Raw genomic sequence first — 23,820 nt, 5'->3', positions numbered from 1 at the left:
AAGAGGATCAATATCCACTGGACTATATGAGTATGTTACTGATATCCTATGGATTCTACTGGAGAAGAGGACTGAAGGGCTAGAAGGATGAAGGTGAGTATGTGTGAGTGTGCATAAGTGTGTAATAAAACTTTACTGTTATACTTTGTTCATCTGAATGATCTGTGCATGCTTCTCCAAACATGCCAGCCGAAAGATATTCTATTTGAAAATTGTATTTTGAGCCTAATACAAAACATGGGAGTATTTGTAAAAATTAATCTTCGCAAATTTCTGTCGAGTTTGACCGATGGTCTATTGATTTGTACATGTGTGTTCTACCATGATATTAGTTCGGATTTGACAAAAAACTCTGCTGTGCTTTATAAATGACCAAGATGATGGCAGAGAATGCACTCTCGAATCAACACAAATGAGAGTAAATTTACCCCAAGGAGTTAGGTTCAAATAAGAAAGTGTCTGGAATTCTGGGTATGACAGTCTTTTAACAATGGGAAAAAGAAGACACCTAATGGGGTATACACACAGGCTGATTTCAGGGATTTTTCTAAGCAATCTGGCTAGATCGCTTAGAACTTAAGCACATATCGCCCTGTGTATACCCCCCCCCCCCCCCCGACGACAGCCATGTACGGTCTGGCGCATCACCAGAGAACACTGTTCCACAGAGATCGCTCAGCACACATCGCTGGTGCATACCATGTGTGCTGAGCGATCTGTGCTAAGCTAGATCACTTAGCAAGAGGCATCCATCGCCCATGTGTACAGGGCTTAAATTGTAGATACCTATTGGACATTAATCCGATATTGGTTTAGGAATATTTAATTTACACATACATCTTAGGTTAAAATACATTCTTTTATGTCAACATGCTGCATGTCCATGTTTCGACAGTGTTGACGTTCTCATGTCAACCTTATGCGGGTCAACATGAGAACTGTCGACCTAACATACCCCGCCAATCTCCAATTTTTGTATTTCTAATCATATGTTCAAGTTGCAGAGTTCTAATTTGATGTAATAAATGTGAAGAAGTAACTGACCGGTTGCTATGGGCAACGCCTCCACCGCTAAAAATGAGCAGTTTAGTAAATATACAGCATAGTGAACAACAGAACATGCTGGAAATTATGGTTTATTGTCAAGCAGCCGATCTTGGATGGTCAGATTGTTGCCCCTTCATCTGTATGTAGAGTTGCAGGTTGTCATCTTCCTTTGTTCATTTAGGTATATGTGTTACCCTTTCAGTGATAAAAAGCCAGATGTATCAGGTTTCAAAAAGTAATAAAATGGAGAGTGATAAACGGTCAGACAATCAGCTCCTAACTGCCATGTTACAGGATGGCTTTGAAAAATGACAGGTAGGTGCTGATTGGCTGGTTGTTTATCACTCCAATTTATCACTTTTTGAAGATTGATGGATCTGGCCAAAACGCTGAAAAAATTGCATCGCCTGTTCACTAACATATATGTAATATGGGGGAATTAATTTGTTGTCAGCCTAAAGGTGCCCATACACTTGCCCGATTTGGGCCAATATATCGGCCCAAATTGGATGTATTTGACATTCCCTCTAACCTGATGCGCGGTCTTGTGCGCATCAGGTCAGGGTGGGGAGGTCGGACGGGCTGCACATTAAATCTGTCAGATTTACCCAACAGTAGCACATTGTGGGTGATTTGTAGCATCCTTGATGTGTCGGTCCTATCCACAGCTGCTTCACCGCTGGCACTCAGGTATGTGCAGCAGCGGGGTCCAGGCAGCGTGGATCCAGGCAGTGTCGGCTGGGAGCTTGTAGCGCTATTTGCCGGGTGGCAGAGCTGGAAGTGCTGTTGAATTTGAAAACATACTTTGAAAAGATAGACTGGACGGTGATTGGCTGAGAGAACTCAGCCAATCAGCATCCACTCGATCTTTTCAAAGTACAGTATGTTTTCAAATACAGCAGTGCTTCCCACCCCTCCACCTGGCAAATAACGCAACAAGCTTCCAGCCGCCACTCCCCGGATCTCCGCTGCCTGGACGCCCCTCTCCCAACCCTGCTGACCTCCCCCCACCAACGCAGCAGCTCCCCAGGATCGCATGCGATTTATTGCATATAAAAATGGCACATCAAGTGCCAAATCGCAAACGAGCCTCCCAGGGAGCTGCCAGGGGCTCTCAAGGGCAAACTGGCTAAGGACAAGTAGGACTAGTGTATGGGGACCTTTAATCTTGACAGGCCAGTATAATTGCGTTACCTTTTCGCCTTAGTCATTCCTGGCAGAAATGCTCATTTACACAGCAGGGAGTCTGCACTGTATACAGCGGATTACAGGGAATTAGCAAATGAATTGGGGGAATGTGAGGTCTTCATTAACTGCACTGATGCCCAGTAAACCCAGATCATTCACCTTTTGGCTCTATACAAGCCCATCTACTCATAGAACACATAAATCTACAAAGGACCGGATTACTATAGGCAGCAAGAGGATGGAATAGATTAGTGAATGATCATAAATACATAGATTATTTCCGAACAAGGCTCAATACAAATCCTTCCTCACATGGATAATGCCATTGATACCAATTGTCAAACACATTCACAAGGCAGAAAGATAGAGAGAAGTCAACATGTTATGGCAGAGTCTGAGCCAACTTTGCTATTAGAACAGTCTGGAGCACAGCTGAACTTGACATATGTGACAGGCAGAGCTGGAGAACATACAGTACATGCATGCAATGAGAGATTTGTGATTTGTTTAAGAAGGCTCAATCCAGATATGGTAGCCAAAGGGATCTTCTGCCATAGTTGCCTGTCGAATCAATGAGAGTCACAGCGAAGAGAGGAGCATGTGAGATATGTACACATGTGTATACTGGCACACTGTAGGAGGAGGGTTGGGATCATTTGGTCTACAGCATGATGGTCAACAGTCATTAGGTCGACACCATTAGGTCGACATGGGAAACGGTCGACATGGCTCTAAGTCAAAAGGTCATTAGTTCAACAATGTCTAGGTCGACAGTCAAAAGGTCGACATAGGGTTTTTCACTGGTTTTTTTTACCTGAATGTCCACACCGTCGACATGGACACAGTTTAAAGTGCACCGCTGCGCTTGCTATGCGTTGGGCACGGTGCCTCACTGCGCTCGGCACACTATTTTATTCTCCACCATGCCCTAGTGGATGGTAGGGCATGAAATACCGCCTGTCGGCACATGTCGGCTCAAAAAACAGTGAAAAACCCCATGTCGACCTTTTGACTGTCGACTTAGACCCAAGTCGACCGAATGGTGTCGCCTAATGACTGTCGACCATCATGCTGTAGACCAAATGACCGCATCCCGTAGGAGGGATGATAGTATTGTAAATAAGAATGTGCATTCAGTTATTGGTATTAGCCTATGTGGAAACCATATACAACCAATGTATCCACAATCAGAGAGGACGTGGTGCCCACTACTCAATATTTCAGAAAGACCTCACCCGTCTCCAGTGTTCATTTTTACAAGGGTTTTTAATGTAGTGTTATGTTGGGTAGACACCAGACCAATTTGGGCTCAATTCCCCCAATTTTGACACATCTTACAACCGTTTGTATGTAAAAAGAGCAGAATTGTACCGGTTTTCAATACGATTCCGATCCAATGCGCGCCCCCGCCGGTCGTAGGGTCGGTTTGGAGATTTTACCTGCTGCGCTAAAGATCCCTCAATCCGACTCCAATCGAATGAGGATATGATGCACATCGTGTGTGTTTTTGAACATAATACCATTGTGTGACCCTAGTCCTGCCCATTATTTACATTTCGAAGGGCAATCTGCAAGATGGTCCCATGATGTACTTTGCAAACACATGAAGCATCGGATCCTACTATCTAAGACCATCGAGATCGGATCAGATTGAGATCGTTTCACACAAATACACCATTTTTACACATCGTGGGCCGGGGACTGCCCAGGAGCTCCCGGGAAGTTCAAGGGAAATTGTTTTACAATTGTTGCATGATCTTGGTCATTCTGGTATGAACCTTACATTAGTCACTTACTTAAAATTGTAGTTGGTTTAGGGACATATCCGATAACCTGTGGTAATGTACTGCGGCTGATGGATTTGTCAGGACCTAAACTATTAGCCCTGATGCCAACTCTTTTCCCCCCGATGACGACACTAATCGGGGATGGGCAAGTGAAACTAAATCCTCAATAACTAAGAATTTTTTTCTGCCATAAATACATAGGTCCATGGCTTTACGTGGATCCCATATATTTGAGTGAAATGGGTACTTTTTCTTGCGAAAAAGGACTCTAATTGGATAGCTCACTAATAGTATCAACCATGGTATCCGGAACCTGTCCCAAAGCATGATGAGCCATGCGTGGGGATGCAGTTCACAAAAGGTGCATACACACAGGCATTTATCGCTGGCAATATGGTCGCTAATATTGCCAGCGATTGGAGTGTGCACCGGTGATAAATCGCCGGGTGCGCGCTCCCATTTTTAGCCCCCTTATGATCGCTGGTCGCAGGAGCTTGCTCCTGCGAACAGCTGATTCCCTCTGCGGCTCCCCCGGCAGAGGTTACCTTTCATCAGCGACCATCTCTGGTCGCTGATGAAAAGGAGACACTGAGCAATGTATTGCTGAGCAATATATCTCCCCCGTGTGTACACAGCTTAAGTGGAGGTCCAGGTGCTCATGTGTCCACATGGACGCCCCCAAAAAAAGTGAAAAACTTATGTCAACCTTTTTCGTCGATCTTTTGTCAAAGTAGATCTTTTGCTGTCAACCTAGACATTGGGGCAGATGTAAGAAGCAGGGAAAGAGGAGGATAAGTGAGCCAGTGGAGACATTACCCATAACCAATCAGCAATGAAATAACACCTATAAATTGCATACTATAAAATTATACAGAGCAGCTAATTGGTTGCCACTTCTCCTCTGGCTCACTTCTCCTCCCTTATCCCTGCTTCATACATCTGTGAGCTATAACATACCCCTTTAACTATAAATTTAATAATCTAGGCCAGGGGCAGCCAACTCCAGTCCTCGAGAGCTACCAACAGTTAACGTTTTTCATGTCTCCTCACAGAATCACAAGTGAAGGATTTAGCTCCACCTGTGGATCTTTTAAACTGTCAGTCGGTAATGAGTGCACCTGTGTACCTGCGAGGTGAGCTGGAAAATGTGAACTGTTGGTAGCTCTGGAGACTGGAGTTAGCTACCCCTGATCTAGGCTTAGTAGGCTGATAATGTATAACACACCTAGGGGGGTATTTAATGTCAAATCATAACCTCCCACATTCCCCCCAAAAATAGGTGAAAAACTCACGTACTGACCAGGATCAACCTTGTGCATATTGACCTATTATACCACACCCATAATGTTTGCTTGCAATGCAGATTACTGCCTCACAACACAGAGGTTCACAGTTCCCACCATGGTCCTGTGTAGAATCTGTATAATCTAACTACACAACGTGCAGAGGTTCCCTCAGAATAAACTGGATTCTTCCCACAGTCCAATAGTATACGGTCCGGTTCATTAGCTTCTGTCAAAAATAAACCCTATTGTGGGGGTACATGCGCATGCTAGGTGGCCCAAGTGGTTTTTTACCTGGCGTTAAAATTGTATGGGGTCTAATTACTAAGCCTTGAATATAGGTGAAGTGGATGGATAAAGTACCAACCCAGCAGCTCCTGTCATGGCACAGCCTGTACCATGGCAGTTAGGAGCAGATTGTCTGGTATTTTATATTCATCCAAGGCTCTGTATATAGACCCCCATGTTTCTATAAAAGTGACTGATGACAAGCCTTTTGGTTAATTTATCACAGAAATATTTATCATCTTGAAAAATAAAATATAAAAGCTGTAATATTTAATTTCTAATTATACTAATGCCATTAATATTGCAGCAGCGCTAACAGCTGTATATGGCTTTGGTCAAGAATGTTTTGTTTTGTGCCAGAACGGTTTTGATAGGCCCAAATCCACGACACTCTTTTAGCAACAAAGCTCTGTACAGGGACATTCGACTCTCTGGGCTACAATAAGCAAAGGCCTGGTTCTGTTTATAAAATATGCCGTTGCCAGATATGCAGGCTGAGCTTCCAGCTCTGATTGGGCACAATCAGTGCATTTTGGCGATGATGACTATGCAGGTTATTACAATGTTGTACAAGATGTCTGACCACATTTTGGCACTCCCCTGTGGCAGCCCCTTGCGTGTTAGCCGCAGCACCAACGAAAGGCTCATACAGCTATCTAGCATATGGAGATGACACTGGGGATAGTGTATAACACACCATTAGGATTAGAGAGCTCTTTTCTACTATACATCAAGCATATAAGCCAGTGGTTCCCACATGTTTTTGGAATCACAGCTCCCTAGAGTATCAGAATTTTGTTCACAGCACCCGTAGGCCAAATGTTTTATTGTGAAATTTAGAAAAAGAAAATGAACATATGTTTAGATGTCATCCTTAGGTTCCGTTATCTGGTGAGAGACAGGATTCACTTTTGTTTATCCTTATATTTTATTATTGGCAACCGCAAGCACCGGTTTTGCCACTTACATTGACCATAGATAATTTGAACTGGTCCTGGACCATCAAATGAGGCACCACAGGGTGCCACGGCACACATTCCCCAAACCACTGATATATGCAAATTATTTGCCCATTGCGCATGTTGTAGTATATGCACTGTCTCCCTGCACAGTTGACAGCATTCACAGGATACTGTGGTTGGTATCAAAGATTAAAAAAAAATAATAATAATTTTTAAATTTTGACAAACTTTGTAAATTAGTGGTAGAGATTGCCATCGGAAGGCTTAACCTTGATGGTGTAAAATTGAGCTGTAAGGAAACCATAAATAGTTTCCCCCAGCAATCAAATTCCCAGCTTTTCTATTTACTGGGCTGCAGACCAATAAAAGCATGGGGGCAGAGCCATATTCAGGGTCTAGGCAGCTTGTAGAAAAAAAGAAATAATACCAACAGTCCAGATATTAGGAATATCCCTCCTAGTGCACAGATGATATAGGTCAGGGCCGGCTCAAGCTTAATGTGTTTGGTAAGCGAATACAGATTTTGGCACCCCTCACTGTTGATATTGTGGGTGGAGCTACAGTGGGGCAGATGTATTAACCAGCGTTAAGTGCAAAAATGCACTTAACGCTGGTTAACTGGGGGGGGGATTACGTCTGTCCTAATGTATTACTAGCGCACCTAACGTGCGCTAGTGACAGCCCGCCGAGTTACGCTCGGCGGGGCTGTCCCCTGCAATCCCCCCCAGGGATTAACGGCCGGGGTGATTTATTAACAGCCTTCAAGGCGTTAATTCGCCCCGGCCGCTTCGCCAGCTCAGGGCTAGCGTTGTCCTATCCCCCACTATGGGGACAACCCTAGCCCTGCGTCTGGCTTGGGCTGCACTGGAGATCTCGCGGTTTTAGCGAGATCTCGCGCATGCCCAGTAAGCCGGGCAGGGGGGGCGACGGCGACTGCGCATGTGCGGGGCGGCGAGGGAGCCGATAAGGAGAGCCGTTAACGCTGGGGATAACGGCTCTCCTTATCGGCTTTGGGGGGGTTAATACATCTGCCTATAACGTTTGCCCGCTTCTCCACGTTATGCTGGAGAAGCGGGACTCGTTATTCTCAAAACGTTATAGGCAGATTAGTACATCTGCCCCAGTATGAGCTGGGCAACAATGAGTGCATAACCCAATAATAAAAAAAAAAACAGTTTGGGCTGTGAGTATGTGTATTATTATAACACGTCACTCTACCATAATATATCAAATTATACAAATACAGAAATATACATTAGGAAAGAAAACTACTGTAAATTCAGAATAAAAAAAAACCTCTATGCTCAACAGATCAGAAAAGCATATTACATATATAGTGGTTGAAGTGGAAATTTTGAAGTGGGCGTATGGAAAAGTGAAGACTGTAGTTATAAGTGCTCTGGAAAGGGGGGTGTGGCCTCTCAAAAGGGTGTGTATCCTTGAATGTAGTGTGCCAAACCATTTACCCTTTATACACATTACGCAACACAATAGTAGACCCCTTTATACTAGATGTCAAAATTTACATTATGCCACACGTAATGAGCCAATCTTCACACTATGCCACACAGAAGGAGACAAAATCCACGTTATGCCACACGGAATGAGCCAAAAGCCACGTTACGCCACATGGAATGAGCTAAAATTAAGGGACAGGTAGAGTGACAGCGGAGACAGTGACCGAGGGGACGCGATGACCGTGACCATGGGATGAAAGTGACAGTGGGGACTCAAGCACCGAAGAGAGTGCACAGGCCTTTAAACAGAGGCATTTAATCATGGAATGACGACGTATCAGTGCTGTGCTTCAATGTTTAAACCTTCTGTAGGAGTGGAAAAATTCAATCTATATGTCCAACGAGAATTAGTATTATCGATAAATTACCTTGATCCCAAAAAATATGTTATTTCCTTCAAAAGTCGAATGCACTAAACATTTATAGGTACGTGCAAAGGTCATTTCTGGGCTGAAGAACTATTTACATTTGAAGCCTACAAGGGCTAAAGCGGTGGCGGGAGGATAAAGGAAAACCGGGCCACCCAGTGGGGATGCGGCAGCAGGAGGAGGGAAGCCGGGCCACCCGGCAAGGATCCAGCGGCAGCATGAGGAAAGCCAGGCGAGGCCACAATGCTCAAACCACACGCACAGCGGGGCACACAGCCAGATCTCTCAGCAGGTGACCAGATAGTGCTCCCCCGCTTGTCAGTACTGTTAATAGCTAGACCACCCCTCCCCTCCTCTATCATGCAGTCTCTGTGGGGGCCTCAAAGGCAGAGCTGCACATGCATGCGGGATGACATACCCATGTGGTGCAGGATCACATGCCACTCAGAGCTTACAGTCCAGCAGCAGCCAATCAGGAACCACCCCTACCTTATTGGCTGCAAGACCACAAGCTCCAATTAGTTTGCAGGCGGCATGCATTTCAAATACCAGCAGCGCTGTTGGAATCAGCGGCTTCCCGGCGTCTTCTTCATTGTGGTGTCTCACTCGGCCACGTATCTGGTGTAACGGTCGGGCTGGGCCTGGGTACAATCAAACTGACTGCGGTACTAATTAAGTCACCTATGATTTAAAACCTGGACTGTATGGGGTGCCTTGAGGACCGCATTTGGAACCACTATTTTAGACCACAGATGGCAGGAAACCATCTGGCTCTACCCATCGATGGAAAACTATTCATTGACTGGAATGCCGTAAAGAACAGGTGGATCACCGATGACTGTTTGAAGCTATACAGGTTAGGAGGGTAGTGGGGTGCAGCACAGGAGAAATAGATATGGTTACCAATATTTTTGTGCATATATCAGCTAATGTGTGATGTACTGTACACTCATACAACCCCATGTCATCTGTACATGCAGTAAATCCGGACAATATAAGCAGTGACAGAATGCTCCTGGATGTGGCCACGGATTCATATAATTTGTTAAATATTTCACGGTGTATAGTTATATAGTTTGTCCAAGGGAAATCATTAGCGGTATCTTATTGTTTGCATTGTTGGCTAATGTGTACCCAATTTAAGTACAGAGGACATGGTTGAGGATTCAAATGACTATGTCTGTCCATGAGATGGAGGGGAGATGTATCGAACATTGGAGAGAGATAAAGTGGAGTGTGCCATGTATGCAGAAACATTAAATGCAGCGACTGTTGTAGCTGCCACAGGCCATTAAATACCCTTTGGTAGTTTGCTGATCCTCTTGGTGCAGATATTTATGAAAGCGGAGGATATACAGTATTCTCTAGAAAATCCATAGAACCAGGAAGACGAGTGAGAATGAAATACTGTAGAACCAGAAAGAAAAGGCTGGTGCTCTGGAAAACACTGCTGGAGAATAGCAATGACAATCCCAGCTCCCGTCACTGAGAAGGAGCCAGCCTTGCTGACAACAAGTCCAGAATCTTTGGGGATGCTAGGCCACACCCCTCTGTATCAGCACCACAGGGTTCTATGAGGCCACGTTGCTTTCCGAAAGTCACGAAAGGAGGCACAATGGGCCTCAACCGGTGTCATTGACCCTGGTGCTGCCACAGACTACACGGGATGCCGTGTTTCATCCAAAGATTCTTGGGTCTAGAATTACTAGCCTTAGCAAACCAATCAAATTGTGGCTATCATTCTCTAGAATGTAATTGAGAACTGGTAGCTAGGTGATTGATTGCTATAGGCAAATACCTCAACTTTTTATTTTAGCTATTAAATCCAGCCCTTGATATAGATGTAGGCCATACTCCAGAACACGTATCCAATTTGGCCACATATATAGAATGGTAAATGGGGTCAGATCAGGATGCTCAAGTGAAGTGCAGATCATCGTCATCCTTTAGTGCTAACAATAAGGAACAATTTCTTGGCCAAATATCCTCTCCCTGTACTGTATGTGCTGTAATATACAAAGGGCACTTCATAGTATTTGTCACCCGAGGAATAAATAGATTCCGGGTGTTTTAGAACTTGTGTTGAGCAGTGTACAGACACACGGGATGCATGTTTTCCACAAAAGGACCATGTTGATGTCACAGACATTCACCTTCGTGTTATGCATCCTGCGTCTCATCGTCAGTAACTGGCAGCACTTTAAAAACTTGGTAGATATTACCCATAAATGAGGTCTCAAAATAGGGATTTCTGTCTACTAGCTAGTGTCACAATGATGGAATACAGGTTAACTTTAGGCAAAAACTCAGTTTGATGAAATATAGTTATTCTATAGATTGTACTTATTATAAAAAATAAAATGATCAATGAACATAATAATCCAAATTGTATTTATATTAACAATGAATTTACCAGTTCTAACATGGCCTTTTAGAAAGCCAGTTCAGGATATTCAACATCTCACCCTCCAGATCCTGTGGCACTACAGATATCAGAATGCCCTGCTAGTAGAGTATGATAAAACTGTAGCATGGCACGCTGGGAAGTGTCAGTGCCCTGCAGATTGAGGACTGCCTAGAATACTCGCGAGTCAGCTTGGATAGTGTGCTCAGCCTAACCACTGCTTCTGACACCTTTCTCCAATAACTGACAAATACTGATACATGTTTCATCACATTTAAAGTGGTCTCATAACTGACATACTTGTGCAGGTGTTATATACTGTAGTATGTGTGTGTGTGTGTGTGTGTGTGTGTGTGTGTCTGTCTATATAAACATGCATACACCCACAAAAGGTTGTTTCCCATATCAGAAATTCCCAGGGACCAACATATTTAGGATTTTTACTTACTTTGGAAAATATACGGAGATATCTTGGTGATAAGACCCAAGTCTAGTAATGCCTTCATGTATCATATGCCCATTATTTTACACAATTTTAACACCTTTTATGCATGACACAAAGTTTGTGTGCGCTAAAGCATCAGAAAGCGAAAAGGTATCATGGCCTCAGTCATGCTCATTAAATGTTGTATTTCAGAATGTGTGTGTGTGTGTGTGTGTGTGTAAGTACACACAAATATACATAAACATGCCCATTTACCCAACACACAATCTTAACCCAATAAACAAACAAAAAAAAAACACACACACCCCAAAAGGATGGAGCAGGTGTAATTCTGAAAGGAGTATGAAGGATAAATCAATGTCCTCTGGGAAACTCACATATATTGTATATGAGGTCAGCAACCAAGACAAACCAAATCGTAAAGGTTAAGTGAAAGCAGAACGGTCACCACCACTGCCTACGTAACTATGGCACTCCTAGAAAGGGGCCAAATCAGATACAATTCAAGCTTATAGTGGAGACATCCCAAGCCTGTACATCACACCCTAGTGTGGAGGCTGCACTGTACACACAATGTAATTGAGCAGTCACTGACCCAAAATGGTTCTCTTTTTCCTCATTAATAATGATTAGCTAAGCCTTCTGGGTAACATTTGCAGGTAAGAAACCCATCACCTGTATGGGGTTTTTCTGCTATAAGCAGTACTGGACTTCCCCATTCGCTACCACAATGTGCCCCAATTATACATTGCTGGATACCCCCCACCCACTGCTACTTGTCTAAACATATTTTGCCTTTGATCCAAACAATATCAAAAATCAACATAAAATATATATATGTATATATAAAATATATATTGTAGCATAGCTTAGTGTGTTGTTCGAATATTCCTTTTTTTTTTTTGTGTTTTGTGTCTGAAAGGCACTTATATGTCCACGATACCAGTGTCACTGGGGTATTGTATTTCTACAGACGCTCAAGTTATTTCATGTCTTAATTAGATCCATTTGATTTTTTTTCCCACTTTTCACTCATGCACGGACATAGTAACTAAAAGGTTTGCTGCTCTGCTTTGAAGATGTCAGATCAAAGGTCCTCACATTAAAGAGGACGGTGTAGATTCAATGGGACCAATACATAGTGCAATCTCTCTTACTGACCGGTCTGCCAAACTAGTGAGGTCAATCCAGATCTCACGTCTATCCGTGACTAAAAGCACAAACCTAGTACTGGCGGTTCATTACTTCCAAGAATAAGATTTTCTGCATGGAGTTTAAGCATAATGCATTAATTATATTTAATTAATACAATTATAAAGTGTAACATTCATTTATTTTTTTTAAATCCCTCTTCCAGCTAGATCTGTCTATTTTAACAAGGTCACCTACCTCTCCAAAGCCTCCTTTTCCCAGCACCCTGAACTCATAGAAGTATTTGTGGTTGATTGGTTGTCTCTCAAAGGCTTTCCACTGGAGGAACCGGTCATAGAACTCACTGTTCTGGTAGTCCTGGAAAGGGGTATTCCTGAGGTAAGCATTGGTTTCCTCCTTGGCAAGCTCAATCAGTGGCAGGACATTATTGCCTTGTGCCTGTCGGATTTGCTTGGAAAGATCAGCGCTCAGGAAAGGAAGGCAATCCCCAGACTCTTCTTTGAACCTCTTGCTCAACAAATTCTGTAATAATTGCTCCTTAGGTGAGCCCTCCTCAAGTTCCCAGTCAGCCACTTCATTCAGGAAACTTTGAGCCAGCAGGAATTCTGGCACTGTGCATAGAAAGTCTTTAAACAGTTGCCGGCCAATTGGTTGATCCACGCATATGCTCTGATAGTCCAGAGGAATGGTGTCTTTTATTTCCTTGCGACAAATGTCCGTGGGAGGCAGCGCCAGACTCTTACGCCTTTTTTGCAGCTCTTTCAAGTCTCCCTCACTGCTTTTCCTGGCCTGCAGGTAAGCAGTGTTGGCGATCAGATTATCTAGTCCTCCCATGTCACACATGGCTGCTGCCTCCTGGACTTAGCTAGCAAGAGAGGAACACTCTGCCGGGACAGAGGTCACAGGATGGATGACTTCCACCTCTCTCTCTCTTCGTGTGACTCTCTTCCTCCTCGGGAACTGTGACACAGGGCCCAGCAACTGAATTAGCATTAAATACCACTAAGGGATTTTCATTAAGACCCTTTCCCTGTACCATTTGTGGAAAGTGACTAGTAAGAGGTTTCTCTGCGGTAAGGAGCTTTTGGCTTTCTATCTATAGCTGCTGATTACATACAGCAGTGAGCGTTGCAGCCGGCAGAAGGAGAACAAGGTAACAGCAGCTAGTTCTGCCTGAATCAAGATGTAAAGATATTAGACAATAAAGGACCGTATGCCTTCTTATGGAAGAAGTACACTACATTTAAGAATATTATATCAAATTGGAAACTCAACAAATAACGTAAAATGTTGATTAGCTCATACACAATAATGACACAGACATCTATCTAAAATAAAAACGGTCTATCTTGTTATTGGTTCTGCAGAAAAATATCATTCTACAATGGTCCTGGTTCAGAAGCTTGCGCAGGGTATAAACTAATGACTCACCCAATGATCGTCTCGCCATTATGCTAGGGCCTATCAAGAAGCTGCAACTAAGTTACATCCCAACGCACCTGCATTTTAATAGCCTACCCAAAAAGCAGCCTTATTGTCGCTTACTTTGCAAACACATTTTCTGGGTGTGCACTAAAGTTAATTAATCGCAACCAGTCTCTGGTGCATGCACAGCGGCATAGAAATAAAAGGACTCCGCTGCATGCACTTCTGAATCAGGCCGAATGTCAGCACTAACAGACAGTGTCCTGCCTTGCAGACCCTCATCTCTCTGCAAGTACCGTACCATTTACAAGAAAGACACCTGGACATTTCATTCGGCTAAGTATATTGGTTCAGGCTCATACATGTACCATAAGATTCGTTTGCATGCTTTACTGAAGCATTCGTACAGCACCGTGTGTAAAACAGGTTTCTTCTGTAAAGTAAGTAGAATCTTCAACAGGATGATTCTTCCCTCCTTTTTCTACTGACATAACAACAGATAGAGCATCACAATAAAACTTATTGGTACAGCTAATCTACAGCTGGACAAAACAAACAGCCCTGGATGTGGTGCCCAATTGCATCCACCTAGTGGACTAGACCCTTGCTGATACAGTAAACCAGTGTCAAAGCTTTAATGGTATCAATTCCAAAAAGTTGGATTACTTTGTATCCTGGGGAGTTACTAGACAGTTATATTGGTAAACGCAATACAAGCTGCAGTGGCTTCTGTGACCAGTTGTCACTATCTGCAGATCTTCAGCACAGGAAATCATCATCATCTGTAGAGATCAGAATACCAGTATAGAGCCACACCATACATGTAATGGGCTGGTAAAGGGGTTCTAGGTGCCATAGCTATTTATGAGGAGTTAGGAACAGGAGACATTTTTACTGCACCAAAACTTCAGGGCCAGTTGCGTACGGGCCAAATATTTGCAGCCCAATCATTCATGCAGTAGAATAGTCTATCACCAATCAGGCTGCCGCTCATTTTGCACAGAGGAATAACATCTACATGTCCGAGCATCGGAATGGTTAATAAAATGCATGCAAAAACACGACAAGTGAAACCCAAAGCAGAGGCAATACAAAAAGCTCATTTCATTTTATTCCACACCCAAAGAGGTCTGTATCGGCATGTAGATACACCAGGACATTATTTGTCTTTATTATTTTATATACGAGTCAAACTCTTCTTTTGGTAATGGACTCGGACAGAGAGAACAATGTGAACAGTCACTGTACCCATGATCAGGGCTATTCATGTGGATCTCTAATGACTCTCCGTCACATGCACCAGAGTTACACAAACAAGCAGCTGGCTCTGGGCAACAGGCATCTGAATCACAAGCTTGCACCCCAGAGCGAGGGCAGCGCTGTGCAGCAGGGATTATTTGCCTATTCTCTGCACCACCCAGTCCTGTTGGCATAATGGGCACCGGTTGTTCTGCTTCACCCACAGGGACATACAGCAGTTGTGAAACGAGTGATTACATTCTCCCCAAACCACTGTAAGAGAGGAGAGTACAATGTTTGCATTAACATAGATATAATGACCAAGGAGAAATCAGTGAGGTGGGGCCTGGGGGTTATACTGAGATTTCCCAAACTTAGGACCTCATTTAGGTCTGGGTTGTAAAAGCTCCCATTGGGGAAAGATACGCATTTTCTGTACTGTGGGCCCGATTCTGGTTCACTTGCAAAAGCAAACTCTCTCTAACATATAAACCCATGTGCACTGCAGGGGAGGGGGGGGGGGGGGGCAAATATAACATGTGCAGAGAGTTTTGGGTGTTATTTCCTTTCTGTGCAGGGTAAATACTGGCTGTTTTATTTTTAAACTGGAATATAGATATCAGTTTGAAGTACACACCCCACCAAAATGTAATTGTCTGCACATGTAACATCTGCCCCACCTGCAGTGCACATGGTTTTGTCCATTAGAGAGAGAGAATTTGCTTTTGCAAGTGAACCAGAATCAGGAACAATCTTCGTTTCTGATTCAGAGTGTAATAGACCGACAATGGGAATCAGACAAAACACCAGTGTTAGGCCGGTTTCACACACTCCGGCTCCTGCCGGACGGTGAAATCCCGCACGGCCAGGGAGCCATGCCGCACACATTAGTTGTGAATGGACACTATTGTGTCCATTCACACGGGACGGCCACGGCCCGGCCGCACGGTTGCAGCCGGATCCTGCCACTGGAAGGGACGGCTGCCGGGCTGTGGCCATCCCCTCCATGATAAACTACTGTGTGCGGCACGGCTCCCTGGCCGTGCGGGGTTTCACCGTCCGGCAGGAGCCGGAGTGTGTGAAACCGGCCTTAGGTGGGTATACTGGGAAGGGTATTTGAAGGGGCAATCTCATAGATTGCTCTGCAAAAAAGTCTGAAGACAAGAATCCTAGTAGAGTAGGTGTGATTGGTGATCTCTGACACAAAGCCAAGTTTTGCAGGCAAGCTATTACTAGGACACAGTATACACGGTGTGCTCTTTTAAGAGATTTACCCACCAATGATAATTCCTTCTTAAGAGACCAAAGAGATTAAAAGTAAAGACTTGGCTAATCCTGGCAGTCCCTGACCCCATTGCCCTGCTGCTTGTCATATACTGCGGCTCCAGGAAGAAAACACTGCCAGCTGCACCACCAGTGTGTTATACAATACAGTGAGTGCTACGAGGCTTCTTCTTTGCTGTGTACTTATTGCTGCCATGTACAGTTATTCTGTTACATTCACAAAGGGAGAATTCAGTTGTTACCATTCATCTTTTATCTCCCCCCCCCCCCCCCCCCCAAAAAAAAAAAAACAGGCTATTATCGCAATTCAATACCAGAAGGGGTGAAAATGTCCATTTTGTGCAAACACTCACGGATCCAGGATAAATTCCCGAATCCATGCGGTTTTGCGATTTCAGATGTATTATATAACTTAGGGGGCGATTCATGATCCCTCAGTGCAATCTGAATTTGGCCCCGAAGGACGGGGTGTGCAAACCTACGTAACCGAATGGCTTCGGTGAGTTACATACTCGCTGGGCCGTTCGCTGCGAGGAGGAAGGGCTGGATATGGCTGCGTTTAATGGTGATGTGCCCGAACCCCCTCTACGGAAGACTCCAATGGAAACAAGAGTCCGTTTCGATTTATTTCTGAAGGGGAGAGAAGGAATTTGATAGTCGCTGACTTATTCTGCATGCGAGGGGAGGTGTTCGCATACATCCCCTCGCATGTTACCGCGGAGGTGGGCATTCGGACGGACGGCGTTAAGCAGCGGGTGACTGCTGTTTTGCAAGTGGTACTGAATTAGGCCCCTAGTTAGGTCATAAACACATATGTGACTACAAAAAGTCTCCGTCAGAGGGATTAGGAGAAGCACTGCTATACACCTAATGAGAACGGAAGCACCAAGGGCAGTACGCAGAGAGGGTGATTTTTTATGTTATTTTGTATATTTTACAGGTAGGAGACCAACTAAAAACCTGCCGGCATGAGACGGGTATGTAACGTGTGTGCATGTTACTACCACAGTACATGCCAAATATGAATTCATTTGATTAAAACCACTGGGATCTGTTCTGCTTTAGTGGAAAGCTGATAAGCAGAGTAACTCACCTACACAGTCCTCCTGCTTGTTCTCAGCTTGGCAGCGCAGGCACGCGTCTGGAAATAGAAACACAAATACCATTTAACATACATTTACAGTACCGCCGGGGAGCAGAGCGCCACCAAATGTCACAACTTTATATTAACTGAATCTTGACACAAAGTCGCACACTAATGCATTTTACATATATTAAACGGAGAAAAAAAAATTGTATTTAATTTTTTTTAAGAAGGGCATGGATTCAACTAAATATACAGGTTTGTTGTTTCATTTTTCATGTTGTGTGGAATCTTGGATTTCGTAAACGTGTACTGGAAGGGTAATAGATCCTGAATTCCTATGGAAAGGGAGTTTACAATGTAAAATTACCTGGTACAAAGGGGGGGGAGTATAAGTGAATTGGTGAGGATGGAAGTGTGTGTTATAGTGGGGTGGGGGCCCCCTTCCGCAGCTCAACCTAACCTCTCCCAACCCAGCGGCCTAGGAGTAAGGTCACCAAGTAGGGTTACACAAGCGCACATTATGCCACACAGTAAAATTCATATGACACACAATGGGGCAGATGTACGAAGCAGCGTTAAGTGTCATATGACACACAAAAAGGGGCAGACTAGATGGGCCAAGTGGTTCTTATCTGCCGTCAAATTCTATGTTTCTATGTGCTTAAGTAGCACTTAACGCTAGTAAATGGACTTTTTTACGTGTTTTGGCAATGTATGAAAGGGGCTTCTAACGTCCCCATGAGGCAGCCCTGAACTTAACGTTCAGGCGCTGTCCTCCTGCTTGGAGTTATAAGCTTTAATGTCGCAGGTAATGTATTATTGCCTTCCCCGACGTTAAGCCAGATTTTTCTCTTCGCCAGCCTCAGGTGTTTTTTTTTTTAAGTCCTCCCCCCCCCCGGAGAGCTGGAGACGCGGCGGGAGAGTGGTGAGAAATCAAAAGACCGGGCGGCTGATGATTGGCTGAGAGCTCAGCCAATCAGCGGTCGCCCGGTCTTTTGTATAGCGGGACGCAGCGGGAGAGTTGTGAGAATTCATATTCAAAAGACCGGACGGCTGATTGGCTGAGAGCTCAGCCAATCAGCGGTCGCCCGGTCTTTTGTATAGCGGGACGCAGCGGGAGAGTTGTGAGAATTCATATTCAAAAGACCGGGCGGCTGATGATTGGCTGAGCTCTCAGAACCAGAACAAAAAAAAAAAAAAATTAGAAGGGGGGGGACTGGAGCAGAGCAGGCGGCGGCGCCAGCATGCTGATAGGAGAGGCAGGTGTCAGCATGCCGGCGGTATCGGAGGGGGGGGGGAGGTAAGAGCTTAAAACAAATAAAAACCTGGGGGGGGAAAGGGTGGGGGGGGGGGGGGGGAGGTGCAGGGAAGCCAGCATCGGCACCATGCTGTCTACTGAAGCCGGTGTCAGCATGCTGATGGCATCGGAGGTGAGCTGGAAAAACAGAAAAAAAAAGACAAGCAGACATGCACATTAAAGAAAGAAGAAGACGATAAACTACGAACAAAGCCCATTAAAGACAAGAGGTGAGTTAACGATTAATGTTACTATTTAGCGACAGCTTCATACATTAGGGTGAAATCTGTCCCTGCTCCTGAGCGTTATGCCAGGAGAAGTGGGAAACGTTCGATTTCACACGTTATGGGGAGATTGATACATCTGCCCCAATGCCCCTAGTTCATATTGTGACACATTTTAGTGCCCCCAGTTCAGGGGATGTAACACAATGCCCATCAGTTTATTTTAGACATTACATTGAGAAGGTCCCCTGCTTTTCTCTCTCTATACCACATCTGTACGCAGAGGATACACAAATCTACCTATCCTCCCCAGACTTCTCACCATCTGCACTGGTTACTGAATTCCTTTCTACCGTTTCATCTTGGATGTCCTCTCGCCACCTCAAACTTTACATTAAAACAGAATTCATTATTTTTCTACCAACAAATAGGTGTAAATAAACAAACAAACTGCTGTTGATCACTTTTCAGAACTTGACAATCAATCGTACCCCACAAGCTCACTGCCTAGGTGTCATACTTGAATCTAAAGTGTCCTTGGTTCTCGACATTTAATCTGTCTCAAAATACTGTTCCATACATCTAAAAAAAACATATCTTTCACAAGATACTGGCTAAAACGCTAATCCGTGCATTCATTAGGGCAATCAATGTTTCTGCGCTGGCAGTCTATGCTGATGGGCATCTATCTGAGAAATTGTTGTGCTGATCAGACGGCCATTAGCCTTTATCACGGTAAAACCACTCTAAGTTGCCACATAGGTACATACACTTTTGGACTTTGATCGCCCAAACAACAGAATTTCACACATCTCCAGAGGCTGTAAAAAAAAGTGTGTGTGTGTGTGTTGAAGACAATGGTTGTCTGATAGGAGCAAAAATGTAATAGCTCCGATAGACGCCATCACTATAGTTGGCCAGCAGGGGGCATGCGGAAGAAGTGATTTCCAACCTTATTATATCCAAAATTACTTATTGGTCTTACCAAAAAGAGACGCTCACCACTACAATCAATCCTTAATGCTGCTGCAAGACTAATCTTCCTTGCATTTGGAGACGTTCATCATCTGCGGGGTAATTCAGTCCATTGTTTACCTGTAGTCTTCCGTATTCAATATAAAATTATTTCATTGTGTATGAGTAAAAGTAACTAAACTGCACCAACATACAACTCTTTGCTTATCTCCAAACCCAACATCTTCACTGGATCTACTTCTCTCATCCAAACACATTAATCGCTCCTATTCACGATTGCAAGGTTTTTTTTGTCGGGCTGCACCCACTCCGTGGAATACCCTCTCACTGCAATAAGACCCCTCTGGTCTCCAAATGTTCCCTGAAAATTCACCTCTTCAGACAAGCTTATCAAATTCCAGAACCACCGACAAAATCTTCATAAACTTTCCAATCCAATTACATCCTCACAAACATACCCCTTACAAATTGTCTCTTTTCTCATATTCCCATCTCCAAGCAAACATTGCTGGGCAGCCAGATCATAGGGCCCACTAAGAACTTCCGCAATATGGTGCCAACATTGCTGGGTGGCCAGATCATAGGGCCCACTAAGAACTGCCGCAATATGGTGCCAACATTGCTGGGTGGCCAGATCATAGGGCCCACTAAGAACTGCCGCAATATGGTGCCAACATTGCTGGGTGCCCAGATCATACAGCCCACTAAGAACTGCCGCAATATAGTGCCAACAATGCTGGGTGCCCAGATCATACAGCCCACTAAGAGCTGCCGCAATATGGTGCCAACAATGCTGGGCGGCCAGATCATAAAGCCAACTAAGAACTGCCGCAATATGGTGCCAACATTATTGCTGGGCGGCCAGATCATACAGCCCACTAAGAACTGCCGCAATATGGTGCCAACATTATTGCTGGGCGGCCAGATCATACAGCCCACTAAGAACTGCCGCAATATGGTGCCAACATTATTGCTGGGCGGCCAGATCATACAGCCCACTAAGAACTGCCGCAATATGGTGCCAACATTATTGCTGGGCGGCCAGATCATAGAGCCCACTAAGAACTGCCGCAATATGGTGCCAACATTATTGCTGGGCGGCCAGATCATACAGCCCACTAAGAGCTGCCGCAATATGGTGCCAACATTATTGCTGGGCGGCCAGATCATAGAGCCCACTAAGAACTGCCGCAATATGGTGCCAACATTATTGCTGGGCGGCCAGATCATACAGCCCACTAAGAGCTGCCGCAATATGGTCGACCATTGTGCAATAGATAACAAATATATGTACAATGAACAGGAAGTGGGGGGGGGGGGGGGGGGGGGCAGCAGTGGGTGATGTACAGTATGCTTCCTTGCATGAAAGCCTGCTAGGCCAATGGCCAGATGAGTTATTTTTGTCATTACAATTAAAGCAGTTTTAGTTTGTAATTGGGGGGGGGGGGGGGGCAGAGGTAAGTAAATTGTAGTGTTGGAGAGGGTTGTCGTTGCATTGGCAGTCAGGAGGCCCTAACATGAGAGGGCAGTGACATGATGAAGGAGCCATCTATGTTTTACCTAGGGGCAGTCTGATCTCTAAATTTGCCCATGGGTGTAGAGAAAAAAAATGACAGTAAATAAGGGGGGGGGGGGGGGGCAATATACAGGGAATGCTAAGAGAGGGGTGTACAGTGAGTATGGAGGGCAGCAATGTACAGCAAAAAGGAGAGGGGGGGTCATGTACAGTGAACAGGAGAGGGGGGGTCATTTACAGTGAACAGGAGAGGGGGGGGGTCATGCACAGCGAACAGGAGGGGGGGGTCGGTCATGTACAGTGAACAGGAAGGGGGGGGTCGGTCATGTACAGTGAACAGGAGGGGGGGGGGGGAGTCGGTCATGTACAGTGAACAGGAGGGGGGGGGTCGGTCATGTACAGTGAACAGGAGGGGGGGGGGGTCGGTCATGTACAGTGAACAGGAGGGGGGGGGAGTCGGTCATGTACAGTGAACAGGAGAGGGGGGGTCGGTCATGTACAGTGAACAGGAGGGGGGGTCTGTCATGTACAGTGAACAGGAGGGGGGGGGTCGGTCATGTACAGAGTGAACAACAGGGGGGGGGGTGGTCATGTACAGTGAACAGGAGGGGGGGTCATGTACAGTAAACAGGAGGGGGGGGTCATGCACAGTAAACAGGAGGGGGGGGGGGTCATGCCCAGTAAACAGAAGGGGGGGGTCATCATGCCCAGTGAGTAGGAGAAGCGGGGTCATGCCCAGTGAGTAGGAGAAGCGGGGTCATGCCCAGTGAGTAGGAGATGGCGGGTCATGTACAGTGAGTAGATGGGGGTCATGTACAGTGAGTAGGAGATGGGGGGTCATGTACAGTGAGGAGATGGGGGGTCATGTACAGTGAGTAGGAGATGGGGGGGGGTCATGTACAGTGAGTAGGAGATGTGGGGTCATGTACAGTGAGGAGAGGTGGGGGTCATGTACACTACAGTTAATAGGAGATGGGGGGTCATGTACAGTGAGTAGGAGATGGGGGGTCATGTACAGTGAGTAGGAGATGGGGGGTCATGTACAGTGAGGAGAGGTGGGGGTCATGTACAGTGAATAGGAAAGGAGGGGGTGTCATGTACAGTGAATGGGAGGGGGTAGGGTGGCACAGGGCAGTGTTAGGCATAACGTATATAGATAGTAGAGCACACAGGCATAATAGCTAGCAGCGTTCTCTATGCAGTGCAGCGCACCATGTCACTGCACAAGGACACCACTAGAGCGCACAGTGGGCCGGGTGCCCGGTTACGCCGCGGTTATCGCTGTGAATCCTCTCTCACCCATGACCTGCACCCGGCAGATTGCGCACGTATCGCACTCTACGTCCCAGCTCCACATTGCCACCGCATTCCATTTCTTCAGTGCAAACATTTTGCTCCTGCTTCTACCCGGCCCGGGGAGCTCCGCCCGTCGACCGGCCATACTGATACAAGGCGGGACGTGACTGCACCAATGGAGCAGGGAGTCCGTAAAGGGGACCAATCAACGGCTAGCAAATGAGAGAAACGCCCAATTAAATAACGCGTTTGTGTAAGCATCCAATCACAGCAATAGGTCGCTACAGCGTCTAGAAGCAGGAGCAGTAACGATGAGCCTCCAGCAGGGGGAGCGCTCACCATTCTTTCTCGTTCGCGCACAGGCAGCAGCCCGGGCCCCTCCCTTCTACACAGCCTCACTCCCTCCTGTACAGCCTCACTCCCTCCTGTACAGCAGCCCTCCCTCCTGTACAGCAGCCCTCCCTCCTGTACAGCAGCCTCAGTCTCAACCCTGTACTATTCTTACTAGTTAAATAGACCACACATATAAATTGTGAATTACGTTACATACAATTTATATTTCATTTACCATACAGTAGTACAATTTAAACATGCTTGGGGTAGGCATATTGATATCCTTACAAAAAAATAAGGATCAAATATGGTTTGAGGTAACATGTTTAAAAAAGGGGCAGACTAGCTGGGCCAAGCGGTGGTTATCTGCTGTCAAATTCTATGTTTCTATGTTGGTACATATTGCTACACTATATGGAACTTTAAATTGTGAGAACATTTTTATTTTTAAAAGTGGTCTCATAATATCCCATAATCACATATTTCTCTCTTTTTTGCCTGTATTTTTTACTTTCGGATGTATTTGTTTGTTATGAGACTAAAAGAATTAGATTTTTATAATTTGTTTTATATTTAAATAGCACAAAACAGCAATTTAAAACATTGTTAAAGCTCTGTTATTACTGTTAGCATATGCATATATGTATACTGTATATATATATATATATATATATATATATATATATATATATATATATATATA

General features: G+C 45.0%; 2 protein-coding genes across 2 annotated transcripts in view; both read right to left on the bottom strand.

Moving 5' to 3' along the window:
- Positions 1-13,643, bottom strand: part of GRK7 (G protein-coupled receptor kinase 7) — a 66,456-nt gene extending 52,813 nt beyond the window's left edge. The window contains exon 1 of the mRNA XM_083178361.1: positions 12,679-13,643. Coding sequence (XP_083034487.1) covers positions 12,679-13,284 — 606 coding nt within the window. The 5' untranslated portion in view covers positions 13,285-13,643. The remainder of the gene's footprint in view (positions 1-12,678) is intronic.
- A 1,316-nt stretch (positions 13,644-14,959) lies between these two features.
- RNF7 (ring finger protein 7) lies at positions 14,960-22,968 on the bottom strand. Its single transcript, XM_083178360.1, has 3 exons — positions 22,788-22,968; positions 17,483-17,530; positions 14,960-15,378 (listed from the first exon to the last, which is right to left on the bottom strand). Exons 1-3 carry the CDS (start codon positions 22,927-22,929, stop codon positions 15,260-15,262), a joined length of 309 nt encoding a protein of 102 aa, XP_083034486.1. The 5' UTR covers positions 22,930-22,968; the 3' UTR covers positions 14,960-15,259.
- Positions 22,969-23,820: the final 852 nt, after the last annotated feature.

The sequence above is a fragment of the Crinia signifera genome, chromosome 3 (assembly GCF_055691185.1).
Source record: "Crinia signifera chromosome 3, ASM5569118v1, whole genome shotgun sequence".
Taxonomy (NCBI): domain Eukaryota; kingdom Metazoa; phylum Chordata; class Amphibia; order Anura; family Myobatrachidae; genus Crinia; species Crinia signifera.
This window is presented reverse-complemented; position numbering and strand designations above follow the sequence as displayed.